The sequence below is a fragment of the Lissotriton vulgaris genome, chromosome 4_1, assembly GCF_964263255.1.
Source record: "Lissotriton vulgaris chromosome 4_1, aLisVul1.2, whole genome shotgun sequence".
Taxonomy (NCBI): Eukaryota; Metazoa; Chordata; class Amphibia; order Caudata; family Salamandridae; genus Lissotriton; species Lissotriton vulgaris.
Genome location: NC_141691.1, coordinates 2,079,842,308 through 2,079,858,219, shown reverse-complemented (window position 1 = coordinate 2,079,858,219; position 15,912 = coordinate 2,079,842,308). Strand labels below are relative to the sequence as shown.

At 47.0% G+C, this 15,912-nt stretch overlaps 1 protein-coding gene across 3 annotated transcripts in view; it reads right to left on the bottom strand.

Moving 5' to 3' along the window:
* Positions 1-15,912, bottom strand: part of MAPK15 (mitogen-activated protein kinase 15) — a 185,413-nt gene that overhangs the window by 69,151 nt on the left and 100,350 nt on the right. For all 3 annotated transcript variants that reach the window (XM_086966537.1, XM_086966536.1, XM_086966538.1), the window contains one exon: positions 15,039-15,144. In XM_086966537.1, coding sequence (XP_086822663.1) covers positions 15,039-15,144 — 106 coding nt within the window. The remainder of the gene's footprint in view (positions 1-15,038; positions 15,145-15,912) is intronic.

Here is a 15,912-nt window from a genome sequence, read left to right as displayed (position 1 = left end):
AATGACTACCAGCTTCTATGATCTGTACCCAACGCTCTCACTGCATAATTTTTGTCTGATATTGCATTACTATGACTTTCCTGCAACAAAGCTTAACGATGAGCCCGCCCACTGGATGAAAAGATTTTAAAAATGTGATGTTTATGTACAGTTCCTTCACCTGGGTTATCACTTCCTTACTTATGACCACAACAGTAGACATAGATAGGAAATAGGCCAGCAAGATGTCTTAGAAATGTTAAAGGGAGGACTGTGGAAACTTAATACGGTTTGGTGAACATTATCTGCGCCATCTTCCCTTTTGACCCGATGCCACACTCTTCGCCGCACACGCCCACCACATTAGCTGCCTTGACCAGAACCACCCTCTGCACACCCCTGACCCCCAGCACGGCTCTCCACCTACACAAGCACCCCCACACACTGATCACTCCCGCTTTCACATGCCTTGCGCGTAAGCGGCAGTCATTTTGAGCACCATGGCCCCTCGCTGATAGCCAGCGCATATCTATCTATCTCTCTCTCATCCCCCGCACGCTGACAACCCCCTCGCTCTCACATGCCTTGGGTCATAAACCCCTCTTCAGCGCAGATCTGCCTCAGAATCCCATCCTGTTCCCAGCGCGACACCTCCCTTCATTCCTTTCATAGTCTCAGGCCCTTTGATGCAAACCCCCTCTTTCCTGTGTGCCCGTCTGTCTTCCTTGTTCCCAAGCCACCACCTGGCCCTGCGGATACTGTTTATTACCCCGTACTGTAGGAAGCCTCCCCTCCCTATCAAAAGACCCTCAAGCCGATCAAAGCCCCCACCCTACGAGATCCGATCAAACTTCACACATTCCGTGAATCGGCGGAATGTCCTGCTGCGCGATAATCATCACCTGTTGTGACCGGGGTGGGGAATTCAACTGTAAATGTATGTGGGAATGGGCCTGAGGGGGAGATTACGAGGATGTTCTTTCATATATCAAAGTGTTGCAAGAATGTGTTACGTGCAATAAAGATCATAAACCCGAGTATAAGAGGCCAGGCCTCAGAGATGCAGGTAGAGCACCTCGTGACGATACTTGCTGTCTGAATTGATGTGTTCTCCTCCGGAGAGAATAAACCCTCGTTTCCTGCCTTTCAGTCTCCAGCGCCTGCTTCTTCGTTGAGTAAATATTGGTGGGTCATAGAGGCGATACTGCCGGGCAACACAAAAAGGGTCTTTGGTTACTGGTTGTCTACGACCCCTTTTACAAGTGGAGGCGGAAACGAGGCTGTCGGCAGTAGAGGATGAATCCAGTAACACCACTAAGTCCTGTGCCAACATGGGGCAAAACGTTGGAAGCACTGCGTAACAAGACGGAGGATTTGGAAGCGCGGTCCCGCCGCAATAACGTTCGTATAGCGGGCCTTCCGGAATCGACAAACACTGGGAAAATGAAAAAATATGTAGAAGATCTCATTAAAGACCTCTTCGGAGACTGGGAGTTGTCGCCAGTATTCCTGGTGGAATGTGCACATCGCTCTCTTGCGCCTCGTCCAAAGCCAGGTGCTACCCCATGCATCATCATTGCTCACCTGCTGAATTACAGAGACAGAGATACAGTCCTCAGAAATGCACGGGGAAAAAGGAGACATCACTCATCAGGGTAATAAATTGGAATTCTACCCGGATCACACCATGGCGGTCCAACTTGCCCACAAAGAATACCACCCAGCAAAGAAAAAGCTACGAGACCTGGGCGTCGAATACTCCATGCTCTACCCAGCAAAACTCAAAGTAACCCACGCGGGCCGTTCTACGATACTTCCCACGCCGTAAGCAGCCCATGAGTATATAAAAAACTAGGCCGACGACGGAAGGCGTCTGGACGGGAGGAACAGCAGAGCGAAGAGGACTGAGCAACTCCATTCAGGTAATAATGTTCAATAACTGAATCAATGGGGCCGCGGACTCTGACATTTTATTCCGTATGGAACCCCATATCAGAACATACGCCACATTAGTTAAAGACTGTCACCAACGCACACGTATTTAGGGATATTGCATCTTTGGGAGTTTCTTCCTGTGTTTCAAAGTTGTTATATGTTCTGTATGTCGATAAAGTTTGGGTGAACTGTACTAATGACACTATTCGCAGTGATCCTGCATTTGAATGTCGCTGACACCTGTCTTTTTGTACTGCCAGACGGTAGGGTGTTTCAAAAACTAAGCAGACCACCATGTGCAACCTCACACACCCAACTATAGTTCTATGCACATAAGGTGCCTTACTATTATTAGTGTTAACTTTGTTTACATGTCAGATAAGCTGAGGCTGAACAATGGAACTACATCACTATGTACTGGAGGGCTGGAGGGGGATGTTTGCACTCAGGCAATAGGACTCGATATGGAAAAATTTTGAAATGCTCTATGATGTCACACCTCATTGCAGAATCACCACTGTACGAGATGTTCAAGAATATGCAGCACTATGTTCACGTTTACTAATTGAGGCAGTGCACCAGTCCACATCCACAATGTGGATGGAGATGTGCACACCTGATGGACCCCCTATGTGGGTGTTCCCCAACACAAGTTGTTTCTACAGGTTAGCTAATTCAGGGATATGGCTTTGACAGGGTTGGGATGCTGAAGTGGGAGGGGGGCTGGTGGGGGGTGTTTGGGACTGTTACTTACAGATCACTGTACCTGAGACGTATTGCAAACTCCGGATCACACAGAATGAACGTTGTTATTGGCTACCTTGTACTTGATGTTTTACAAAATCATAAGATACCTCGGAAATGGGTCACCAGGTTAATGAGTTATAAATATAGTACTTGCTAATGGAGTAAAATCGGCGCAACTGAATCTAAACACCTGGAATGTGCGGGGTCTGAATAGCCCTAAAAAAATCCGCCAAATATTTGCTTATTTTAGTAGACTTCAGGTGGATATTGCATTTCTTCAGGAAACGCACATTGCAGCTAATGCGTCAATAACACTAGGTAATAGATGGGCTGAGGCGGTGTACAGCTCGAATTATTCCTCCTATTCACGAGGTGTGAGTATTCTCATACGAAAGGGAGATAACTTCAAGGTCTCGAGTGTGCTAAAGGACACGGAAGGTAGCTATGTCATAGTGATTGGCAATAATTCGTAATCACAATGTAGCGTTAATAAACACATATGGTCCAAGCATAGATGACCCAGGTTTCTACACTAAATTATGGCACACCGTTTCTGAATTACACATAGTGCACTTAGTGTGGGGAGTGATTTCAATATTGCCCTGAAGGGTGGACTAGACCGCTCACCAAATACTGCAGAACCACACAAAAGGGCGTTGGAGGCACTACAGGATGCTATGGTAGATTTACGTCTAACCGACATATGGAGGACACAACACCCAGACCACTTAGAAGCCACGCACATAACTGCAGCGCACAATAGCTGGTCGAGAATTGATTACTGGCTGGGGTCGGCGAGGTATCACTATGGACGACCTCCATTAGGCACTTACCGCGCACACTATCTGACCACAGCCCGCTGCTACTCTTCTTATAAATGCCATACTACACCCCCCCTCCCTTCGCCTGGAGGTTTAATGCCAAGGCACTCCTAGACTCCGTATACACAGACACCATTCACAAAGCTAATGTGGAATATTTCGAACTCAATGCTCCAACAACTGAGGACCTAGGGCTGTTATGGGAAGCATTTAAAGCAACAATTAGGGGGAAATGCATTAGCACTACTGCGGGAATCCTTAAAGATATAAGAAGGCAGCTGCAGATTAGGGAATCCAAACTGCGTGAGTTAGAAAGGCGATATGAACAATCCAGAGACTCCACCATACTAGGTGAAATAAAGACAGTTCTGTCAGAACACCAGGAGTATGCCACTGATGAAGTTAACTATGTCTCAAAACGCTGGAAGGCGAGGGCATACGGGGAGGGAGGCAGACCTGTGAGAGCCCTAGCGCAAAAAATCTGCACTGGACATACCCCACAATACATCCACACAGTAAGAGACCACGTGGGCACTGTCAAGTATGACATGAAGGGCATAGTGGATGAATTTCGAGCCACTTATGGTCAATTGTATGAGTCTCGTCTCACGGTGTCGACAGGCGACATGCTAGACTAGATGGCAGATGTAGAAATTGCATGGCTGCCAGATGTACATAGAACATACTTATCCCGACCCGTCACGGTGGAGGAAGTCACTGACATCATCATAGCCCTCCCCAGCGGCAAAGCGCCGGGACCGGATGGGTTTACAGGAGAGTTTTATAAGGCATTTGCGGATTTGCTAGCACCACATCTGGTAAGAATGTACGGAGATGTTCATGAAAGGCAAACTCTCCCAGAGTCCCTCCGTGAAGCAATGATTGTGGCGCTGCTGAAGCCGGGTAAAGATCAGGAAAACTGTGATTCATACAGGCCATTATCGCTCATAAACGTAGATACTAAGATCATTGTGAGTGTAATTGCTTCAGAACTCAAGCCCTTGATGCCGTTACTGGTTAGGCCGGATCAGTCTGGCTTCATACCGGGGAGGTCCACGACACACAATACATGTACGTTATTTACACTATCTCATTATCTGTCACCCGAAACCAAAGCTGCGGCGGTCCTGTTAGATGCCGCCAAGGCCTTTGACACGATTGAATGGGCAAATTTACATGCAGTATTGCAGCGCATGGGCTTTCCAATCATGTTCACGCAATGGATATCGATGCTATATACTGACCTCTCGGCGCGCTAAAGAGTGAATGGCTACGTCTCGTACCCGATCACAATAGGCAGAGGAGCCAGGCATGGATGCCCACTGTCCCCAATGCTATTCGTGCTGGTACTAGAACCACTTGCATGCAAGATTAGGCAACACCATCATTACTCGGCACTCCAATTCCCAACGCAACCCCTACATATATCCTTATATGCGGATGATATGGTGCTTTATGTTAAAGATCCGGCCCAAAACCTCAACCCCTTATTGCGTGAATATATAAAATTCGGCCAGCTTTCAGGCCTGCAAATCAACTGGTCCAAGTCCCAAGTAATAGCTTATCAGATAGCACTACCCCATTTGCATTGGATTACCCGCTGGAGTGGCGGGAGGAACCCACGAGGTATCTAGGCATTTGGTACCACAGAGACCCTGAGCTAGTCATCCGAACAAATATATATGGGAGGGTTATTTCCGACTTAGAGGAGAAAATTGACAGCTGGAACAAGTTACCACTTTTGCTGGCGGATAGAGCTGCCATAGTGAAGATGGTACTTCTACCTAAATTCCCCTATTTGTTCAACAACATTCCCATTAAGCCGCCAGCGGAAGTCTTTCGCAATATAAAAAAATTAGTCCTCAATCTCATTTGGGCAGGCAAACAAGCCAGACTAGAATTGCACATGTTAACATTGCCCTATGCGCAGGGAGGATTTAAAATACCAGATTTCTTTCTTTAGTACCTTTGTGCGCAAGCGCAATTTGCACACTATTGGTATTATGAAATACCGTTCATGTCGCATATTGCGGTTGAGACAGGAGATGCTTACCCTGTCCCCCTATCGGCCATACTGCCGCACAAACGACCACCATTGCATACTCGGGACATAAACACTATCGACATTACTAACACAGCCTGGTACCTGATGGGCAAAAAGGCGGGTAAACGTCCACTGTATGCGCCAGCCCTACCGTTGGCACATCACCCGGAGCTCTCGGTCACTCAAGAAGCTGTTGGCATGGGACTGCTGCAACAAGCCGGGATAGATAAAATGGGTGATTTATACGATGAGGGCCAATTTATGCCATTGGAGAGACTGAACTATATCAGCAATCCAACACTACTGTTTTATTTCACATACTACCGACTACAAAGGGCAATGAAAGAACTCTACAAAGCCTATCCGGCAGAACCCCAGCAAATGTCCTCACTGCAGTTTATATTAACAGCACCCACTGCAGCTCACATAGTCTCTAGACTGTATACTAGATTGCAAGAGGATATTGCAGGCAACACCGAGAAAATGAGAAACAAATGGAGTAATAACATGACAGAACCGCTATCCATTGAAGAATGGTCCACAACATGTATGCTAACTAACGTGCTGACACCAAATGGTAATTTAAGAATAATTCACTATAAATATCTACACCAAATGTATTATACACCGCAAAGGCTTTATAAATACGGCTTGTGTGCAGATTCCAGATGTAAAAGAAGTATAATGGAAGATGCAGACTTCATTCACCTGGCTTGGCAATGCCCGAAAATTGCGGACTATTGGGTTCGGGTGACGGAGGCTTTGAGTGTTATGCTAGAGGTTCCCATTGAATGTTCGATACGAGTATGCCTACTGGGCCTTGTCCCTCAAGTAAGAGCGAGGAAACGCAAGTTCTGTGTTATAGCGCTGTTAATGGCAAAACGTAGAATCGCGCTCCACTGGAGTGGTTCGAGGGATCCATCGTTGCGGCACTGGTTGGAAGACCTCACTTACTGCAAAGATACACTGACGACCTATGAGGAGGAACTCCCAGCCGGTTCTAGAACAAAAGACTACTGGTGTTATTTAATTGATTATCTAAAAGCACAACCACTGGAATGTCCCGAGTAAACTGGAGATGTCAGGTATGCCAAGATGTTAAAGGATAAAATATAATTGTATGATGACGGGAGGGAGAATGCTGTGGTGCAGTGATCAATGTTTGTTTCTTTGTTGTTTTTTTTTTTATTTATGCTCAAACCAAAAATGAGTTCTAACAAAATGCTTTACCATTTCTATTCTTCACGAGTTGATCACCTTTGCTATATATACCTCTGACTCTCCGCCGGACCTCCGGGTTGTCGGCCACAGGGCTGTGTCATTCTACTGAACATTCTTTCTGATACATGCTGCCAGCCCAGTGTAAGAATTGGCTTTTGTAGTTTGGTTTGCCCTGTTCCCATCATGCACTGGGACAGGAACAGACTAATTTGCATACAGCCAGGTTCTGAAACTGGGGTGGTGCAGTGAGCTAAAAAACGGTGTTGGATCTAGCCCTGATCTCTTGACTGGGTGAGAGCTTTCTGCTTAATTCAGAGACTCTGTCCCTCACCACCCCTTGTTGTAAATAGCCCCAGGGTTGTAGGCGTACGGCTGTGTTACTTGTGTAAGACCAAATAAAAAAAAATTTGAACTTCAAAAAAAAAAAAAAGTTCTTGGAGTGATACTGTTAAACATTTGGAAATGGTGGCTGTGTGAGTTGTATGATGGTTGCTATGTTGCCATTTGACAATGAGTGGTTGGTGTGTGTATGATTGTAGGTGTGTTGGTCTGGGATGGCAACTGTGTAATCACCAATACTACTTGAGAAACATTGGAATGAAATCCATTTCATTGATAATGTTTATAAGTGTAAAAGGTGGTATAATGATGTACCTATGTTTTTGGAGTGGCAATGTGGCGCACCAGTACATTTTAGCTGGGTAGGTGCATGTTCGCTAGTTTGTTGACACATGGCGGTGGATCAGTGTGTACAATGATTAGTGTTTGAATGTATGCCGGTGGGTATGGGTGTGTGCCTGTCTGACAGGGGCCTTTGGGCATATTCAAGCTATTTTGTGCGCATAATGGAGGAGGTGTGGTTGTTCGATGGTATGAGCATTTGATGATGAGTGAATGAATGTAGGTTTGTGTGCAAGTGTATAAACGTAGCTGTGTGTTTGTCTGAGTAGGTGTATACTTGTGGTTGTGTAGTCATCCGGTGGGTGGCACATTATGGTATGTGTGTGCTGCCATCGTTCGGTAATAGTGGGTGTGCTCGAGTTTAATGCACCTAATAATGTTTTATATGGTTTAGTAGGGTAATCCATTTGAAACTGTATGTGACTTTGCAAACACTGTATGCTGGCCTGAGAATTAAAGCTCGTTTAGTATGGGGTTTGTACCTAGAGGTCAAACTAGTACTTAAAGCTATGAAAATCATTAGTTCTTAATGTATCTGTCGAAGTCACTGTTAATATGTTAGTCTGGCGTAACTCCCTTTCCTCATTTAGCTTTCTTGTAACAGAACTTCATTGTTTATGTGTATTGGAATATGATCCCGATTTTCCAGACAAATGGGAATGATGACGTATGACGGTGGCTATATCAGCTCATGAAGTTGACTGTGTGTACTTATGATTGTCGATATGCTACCATATGATGTGAGTTGTGCAGACATATGAAAGTGGTTATATTGACCAATGATATTGTCCATGTGAATGTATGATAATATATACGTTGGAATAGTGAATTTGCATATGGCGTTGGTTGTGTGGGCATGTAATGATAGGTCGGTTGATGTATGATGTGGGCTGTGTTGGTGTATGATAATAGTTGGGTAGTCATGATGGTGGCAAGGTAGGCATATGATGGGGACTCTCTTGGCATATGATGATACTGATAATGGAAGTATAGTCTGATAGTGGTTTTGTTTATGTAAGATGATGGGTTTATGACGCTGCTTGAGATGTTATATAATGGTGAATGGGTTGGTGATGCTGGTTGTGTGGACTTATACAAATGTATGGGCTAACATTTAATATTGGTTGAGTGGATGTAGGTGTGTTGTACTGAGTTATGACCATGGGTGTTTGAGTGTGATGACAGGTGTGCTGGCATATTATCAGTGGTGTGTTGGCGAGTCATGTTGGCATATGATCATTGGTTGCAGGTTCCTGATGGTCAATGTGTGGTCATAGGAGGTGGTTGAGTGGAGGTATGAAGTGGTTTGTGTTGATGAATGAAGAAATGTTGTTTGTTATTGGTTGCCTGGAAGCATGATGTTGGCTGTGTGGATCTATGATGGTGGGTATTCCCCACCACACTACCCTCCCTATAACTGCCCTCCATTCTTTGCAGCCTTTCTGTGTGATCCTGCCCCCTGCAGCCCCTTTCTATATTCAGAGCTGTTCTTTGGCACTGAGCAACCATCAAGTGCCTACAAGCACATCGTCATCCTCAGGAGCACAAGCCACAGGGGCCGGGAGCACTATCAGCGTATGAGTCGTCTTTATATTCAGGTTTTATTGCATTTATTAGGGTGCCAAAGTCTAAAGTCCTCCAGCTGCACTGGGGATGTTCGAAGGGTTTGAGCTGTTGGTGAGGTACAATCAGGTAAACATTTAGGTTTCACTGCATACACCACCTGCAAAGGAAATGTTTGAAGGGTCTGGATTGGTCAAGAGGTTCCTACAGGTGAAAGCTTAGGCTTTGCATCATGTATTAAGGTGTGATGATCCCAAGTTGCAAGCTGCACTGGAGATAGTCAAAGGTTCAGGGTGGTCATGAAGGCCCTGTAGGTGAAAGTTTACCTTTCATTGCTTGTATTAAGGTCTGATGTTCTTAAGCCATCCAGCTGCAGTGGAAATACCTCAAGGTTCAGGGGGCTGAGGAAGCCATGTAAGAGAAAGTTCATGTTTCATTGCATGTATTAAGATGCGATGGTCCATGCCGTCCAGCCGCACCAGGGATACAAAAACAAGTTACTTACCTGTAACTTCAGTTATCCAGTATTGGTATCTTTCATAGATTCACATGCCTGAATCATTCCCTGTTGCCGAGGCGGGAGTCCCACGGTATATAAAAAGCAGTGCCAAAAGCAAATTATAGTAGTAGGCCTAAGAGAAAGGCCTGAGGCCTAAACTGCAGTAGTCTATCTACCTCATTATGCCAAAAGGACCAAGAATTTTGTTTCAGCCGGGGGGCGGAGCTTGCCAGCGTCGATGGTGGAGGCATAAGCGCGAGGCTCCTCACCATCACCGGGAATGTATCCTGTAAACGATCCTTTTCCTTACGTGGCCGAGCACTAAACGACTCGGGAGTCACCTGCGAACCCCCCCGCTGCTGCTCCGGTGGTGATTGCAGCCCGTGAAGCCACCTGGGACCGACGGAGAAAGGTGCGTCCTGCTGACGCCGGACTAGGCCGCAGCCCCCGGCCTTTCCTGAGCAGCGATCCGCTCTGCGTGGCCCTGCGTGCGGGTGGAGAAAGGGCCTGCACCCGGGGAGCCGCGGAAGATTGGGAGAGTTACTCCGGTGCCGCATCTGGCTGCCTGATTTGCAAACGGCAGAAGGGTGAGGGCGCTTGCTACAGACAGGGAGCCCAGCAATCTCCGAAAACAGCACTCGGAGCCCGGGAGAGTGGCCGCGGGCGTGGAGACTACAAGCGCCCGGAACTCTGGAGCGACGAGGGAGTCTACCCTGTAATCTCCACGCACCGGTCGAGAAGTGAGGTGAGCGGTCAGGAGGGAATCAGCGGGGAGCGGCACGGAGGTGCTCTCTGGACACGAGCGACCCCCTGAGCTGGGACCCTGTTTAAATTGCGGCGGCGAGGGCTGCGTCCGCCCAGGGGAGTGTACTGCGGCCTGCCCAGCCACGTGGCACGAGGGACTTTGTGCCGGTGTGGCGCGGAGGCCCCAAGGACGATGGCTGGTGGACGACGGTGCGAAGCGAAGTCCAATTGGGACAGTGACGGTGGTACCGGTGTTTCCCCTCTGCCCTATAGACTTGTGAGATACTACCTGCCTACAAGCCCCAGCGTGAAGGCGCCTGTTGGCGCCGTGACCCAGGACGAGGGGTGCGAGACCCGAGTGTGGGGATCCACACTACATTGAGTGCCGGCTGAGGCTCGACGGAGCGCAGGTCGGATAGCAGTGCCCCAGGGTGGGAGCAGTCTGTGGAGTTACCGGAGTGCAGGACTGTCTAGGCCACGCGGAGCAGACATGGGTAAAGTAGATAGAACGCAGACCAAATTATCGTTTGACCAACGCCGGCAGAAGGAGCCGGAGCCGCGTGCCGAGGCGACACCACTGCGTGGCGGAGAGCCGGGGGGCTCACTGTGTGCGGAGATTAAGGACATGCTGACGACAATGGAAAAAGGGCTACAGGAAGGCATGATGGCGATTGGTTCCAAAATTGATGCGCTTTCATATCGCATGTACCGCATGACCGAGAGAATAGACAAGCATGTAGAAAGGCTGGACATGTCGGAGAGGCGATTAACTGAAGCCGAGGAGGCACAATCGGAATGGGCCAAAGACCGCAAACAATTCAGCAGACTGCTACAGGTCATCCAGGACAAGTCTGAAGATTTGGAAGCGCGCTCGAGGTGCTCGAACATTCGAATTACTGGTGTGGCCGAAACGACCCAAACGGGTAAGATGGAGCTGTTCGTCGAAAAACTCCTAGTCACCCTCCTGGGAGAAGGCATCTTTTCGCCAATGTTTATAGTGGAACGCGCACACCGCACGCTAGGACCGCGCCCACGCCCGGGGGCCAACCGGTGTCCAATACGGCATGAAGGGCTACCAAAAGGAGCACAATATTTTTTGTCAATCCGCGGTAGCACGGCAGGCACCGAAGCAGGATATTTCATTACCTTAATGCCCTCTTTCAATATGTGGTCTATAATAGGAATGGCCCTGGACACATTCCTAGTTTTCTCTTTAAAATCGTGGAGAAAGCACTTCGACTAATCCACGGTCACTGAAAGCTGAAACCTACTCGCAGCCCGCTGCATAAGGTTGTGAAACCCACCTATGTCTTCTGGTGGTGAATCTGAAGGCTGTGGCGTTGGTGGAGATGGTATGAGGATAATATAAGTATCCCACGGATTCGCAGGAGGATTATCTGGTAGCTCGCCTTCTTCTAATTCTTCATCCGAAGAAGTGTCTGGAGTCTGAGTGGGCAAATTAGGTTGCTGAGGTTCCGTAACCAGAGACAACGGTACTGGGATCTCAGGCTGAGGAATAGGGTCCGGAACTGTTGCAGGTTGAAGTGGAGAAACAACCTGCTGTGGTGGAAAGCGTTGTCTGTAGTCAGCCAACATGGCTTGTAAGTCCTGGATGGGACTCGGTGGTAGATGGCTGGACTCTGAAGCCCGAGACTGCCTCTGGTATGCTGAACGATGAGGAACCACAATGTTCTCTTGATAGTAATGCTCCGTGTATTCGTCATTCGTCATCCTCCTCATCATCTTGACACTTAATGTTCAATTCCGAAGGATGGTAAGCTATTCCAAATGCTCCTTCGTTGTCATCATCATCATAATCATCCTCCTCATCAGGAGTATAAGATTCAAGGAGGTGAGATGGCGTAAGCGGCGAAATATAGGAGCATTCTTGCTTTTGGTAAGATCTCAATTGAAAAGCCTTTGAGGAAAATAGGTGTGGAAAATTATTTAACTGTGACTGGAGGCTTTAAAACAGCAGTGTCCATTGACATTGGTGGCTCTTGAACCGTCGCCATAGGGCTCTTGATGGCAGAAGTCGCCGACGGGACCATCGTCGACGGAATAGACGTCGACGGAACCACCGTCGACAGGACTCTCGTCGACGAACTGGACGTAGACGGGATCGTCGTCGAATCTACCGTCGTCGATGGGCTTGACTTCTTCGTCGACGGGACAGTTGTCGACGGCACCTTAGATGTCTTCGTCGACGATGGAGCCTCCGTCGACAGTACCTTTGTTGACGAGTGCTTAGACTTCGATGACGAGGCTGTCGTCGACGGATCGTCGACGATAGTTATCTTTGCCATAATGGAAATCCTAGTTGACAGGATAGGAGAGCTGTAGTGGAAATTGTCACCGTCGACGAAGAAGCTGAAGACGTGACAGAGATGGTAGTCATAGGGAAAGCTGAAGAGACAGAGCAGCTTTTACTCAGTTTGAAGCTTTTTAGGGTCCTTAATAGCTGAAGCCTCAGATAAAGATGATGGAGATCTCTGTAAAGATCCAGAAGTGGAGTGGGATGTTTTCTCCCCTCACTTGAAGAGCCATCAAGTGATCTTGCTCTTTTACTGGATGTTGAGGCTCTGTCATCCTCATCAGCCGATGAAGATTTGAGCCATAAAAGTACTCTAGACTCCCTATCCCTTAAGGTCTTAGCAGGGAAGGTGCTGCAGATTTTACAATTTTTTGCCTCATGCTTAGGATAAAGGCAATAAATACAGTCCTTATATTGATCATGAACATGGACTCTTTTCTTGTCACATTTTTTGCAAGGTCTAAACAAGGCCTTCTTGTCAGACCTCCTGAAGAATGGAAAAAACTGAGTGGAGACTCAGGGAGACTCCCTTCCACACGACGGGCGGTGAAAATCTGAGGAGAACTGGCTCTGCAGAGAGGGTTCTAGAGGGTGTAAGCTGATTGGCTGAGACAAAATTCTTGGTCCTTTTGGCATAATGAGGTAGATAGGCTACTGCAGTTTAGGCCTCAGTACTTTCTCTTAGGCCTACTACTATAATTTGCTTTTGGCACTGCTTTTTTATATACCGGGGGACTCCCGCATCGGCGACGGGGAATGATTCAGGCATGTGAATCTATGAAAGATACCCCAATACTGGATAACTGAAGGTTCATGGGGCTGAGGAAGACAAGTAGGTGAAAGTTTACCTTTCTTTCCTTGTATTAGGGTGTGATGGTCCGAAGCCGTCCAGCTGCACCAGGGATACGCGAAGGTTCAGGGGGCTGAGGAAGCCAAGCCAAGTAGGTGAAAGTTTACCTTTCTTTGCTTGTATTAGGGTGTGATGGTCCAAAGCCGTCCAGCTGCTCTGGGGATAGTCGAAGGTTCGGGGTGGTCGAGGAGCCCTTGTAGATAAAAGTTTACATTTCATTGCAAGTATTAGGGTGTGATGGTCCAAAGCCGTCCAGCTGCACCAGGGATACCTGAAGGTTCAGGGGGGCTGAGGAAGCCATGTAGGAGAAAGTTCATGTTTCATTGCATGTATTAAGATGCGATGGTCCCATGTCGTCCAGCTGTATCAGGGATACCTGAAGGTTCAGGGGCCTGAGGAAGCCATGTAAGTAAAAGTTTACCTTTCTTTGCTTGTATTAGGGTGTCATGGTCCAAAGACGTCCAGCTGCTCTGGAGATAGTCGAAGGTTCAGGGTGGTCGAGGAGGCCATGTAGGTGAAATTTTACATTTCATTGCATATATTAAGGTGTGATGGTCCCAAGCCACACAGCTGCACTGGAGATAGTCGAAGGTTCAGGGTGGTCGAGGAGGCCATATAGGTGAAGTTTACATTTCATTGCTTGTATTAGGATGTGATGGTCCCAAGCCGTCCAGCTGTACTGGGGATACCTAAAGTTTCAGAGGGCTGAGGAAGCTGTAAGAGAAAGTTCACGTTTCATTGCACATATTAATGTATGATCGTCCCAAGTCGTCCAGCTGCAACAGGAATACTTGAAGGTTCAGGGGGTCAAGGAGGCCATGTAGTGAAAGTTTATGTGCAATTGTATGTATTAAGCTTTGATGGTGCCAAGCCAGACAGCTGCACTGGAGATAGTCGAAGGTTCAGGGTGGTCGAGGCGGCCATATAGGTGAAAGTTTACCTTTCAATACTTGTATATGGGTGTGATGGTCCCAAGCTGTCCATCTGCACTGGGGATAGTTAAAGGTTCAGGGTGGTCGAGGAGGCCATGTAGCCGAAAGTTTACCTTTCATTGCTAGCATTAAGGTGTGATGGTCCAAAGACGTCCCGCTGCCACTGGGGTTGTCCCAAAGTGTAGGTTGGTTGAGGAGGCTATGTTGATAACATTTGCCTTGTGTTACATGTAACAATCAATCAATTAATAAAAGCTTTAGTCGATTTTTTGCAGAAAAATAAAAAAAAAGTCACAATAAAATGTATGTATTGTTATGTCCTACTTAAAGGGGATGTTTGAAGGAGTCCATGCTGGTGAAGGTTTAAGGTTCAATGCACGTATCAAGGTACTATGCCCCCCTAGGGTTTGAGCTAGATGCCAAGTTCATGAAGGTGAAGGTTTTGGTTTCATTGCATGTGGTAGTGTGCAACAGCCCCAGTCATCAAGCTGAAATGGCGATGTTTGAAGAGTTTTGATTGGTTGAGGAGTGCATGCACGTGCAAAGTTTGGTTCCATTAAAAGCAATACTGGGAACTTCTTAGGACAAATTACGATGAGTTTCAAGAAAAGGTATTGAGCATAATATACTAGGGACACACGGGTCGTACATATAAGGTGTGGGTGTTTAAAGTAAGTCATGCAGAACATTTATAGAGAAGGGTATTACCTCATAGAGCTTATTGCGATACTCGGACACAGTTAGCTGGATATCATCATCGACAGGAAGAATGACATCATAGTCCAAGGAGGCTTCTCGTGATGGGCAGTGGAACCTGCAACCCATGGGTATGGAGATTCAGGCAGGGTGGAGGAGAAGAAGAAAGACATTTAGACCAAACAACACTGTGTAGGAGGCAGAGAAGCAAAGTACTTGTGACAAGAAAATAAAAGCGAAAATTATGGGTATTACAATGTGCTATTTTTTATTCAATAGTCAGTTTTTGTAATATTCATATGTATATTACGCCTGGGTGAAACTATGTGGAAAAAATACTTGAAAATGTTGGTTTTGTGTGTAAGACTCATGAGGGGCTGTACACATGAAAATTGTACACAAAAGACTGCAATATACCCGCTCAAAGAATAAAGGTTCTAGAGTCATGGAGTGAACATTGTTAGCTCAGCACATACATCTACGACAACTATCTAGCTTCAAGACTGATGCAAGACATTTACTTCTCTCAACAATTCTACACCCACGTGAAATATACATGAAAAAAACATGTAAAATACAAAATAGGCTCAATCCAATAATCTGGTATGTGTGTGTGTGGGTTTGTCTGGCTCTCCCTCTCTATGTCTTTCTTGATCTGTTGGCCAATCTGTGTCTGTCTGTATGAGAGTGGGTCTGTCTGTAATGAACAAGATACTTACCTTCGGTAACGCTTTTTCTGGTAGATACTATTTCTGCCTGTGGATTCCTCATCTTGTGAATATCCCCCTTGCGTCAGCAACATTCGGAAATTCTTTTCGTAGCCTCGCGCCGACGTGGACTTGGACGTCATAGAGACACGGCTTCGCTCGCGACTCCGCTGACGTCA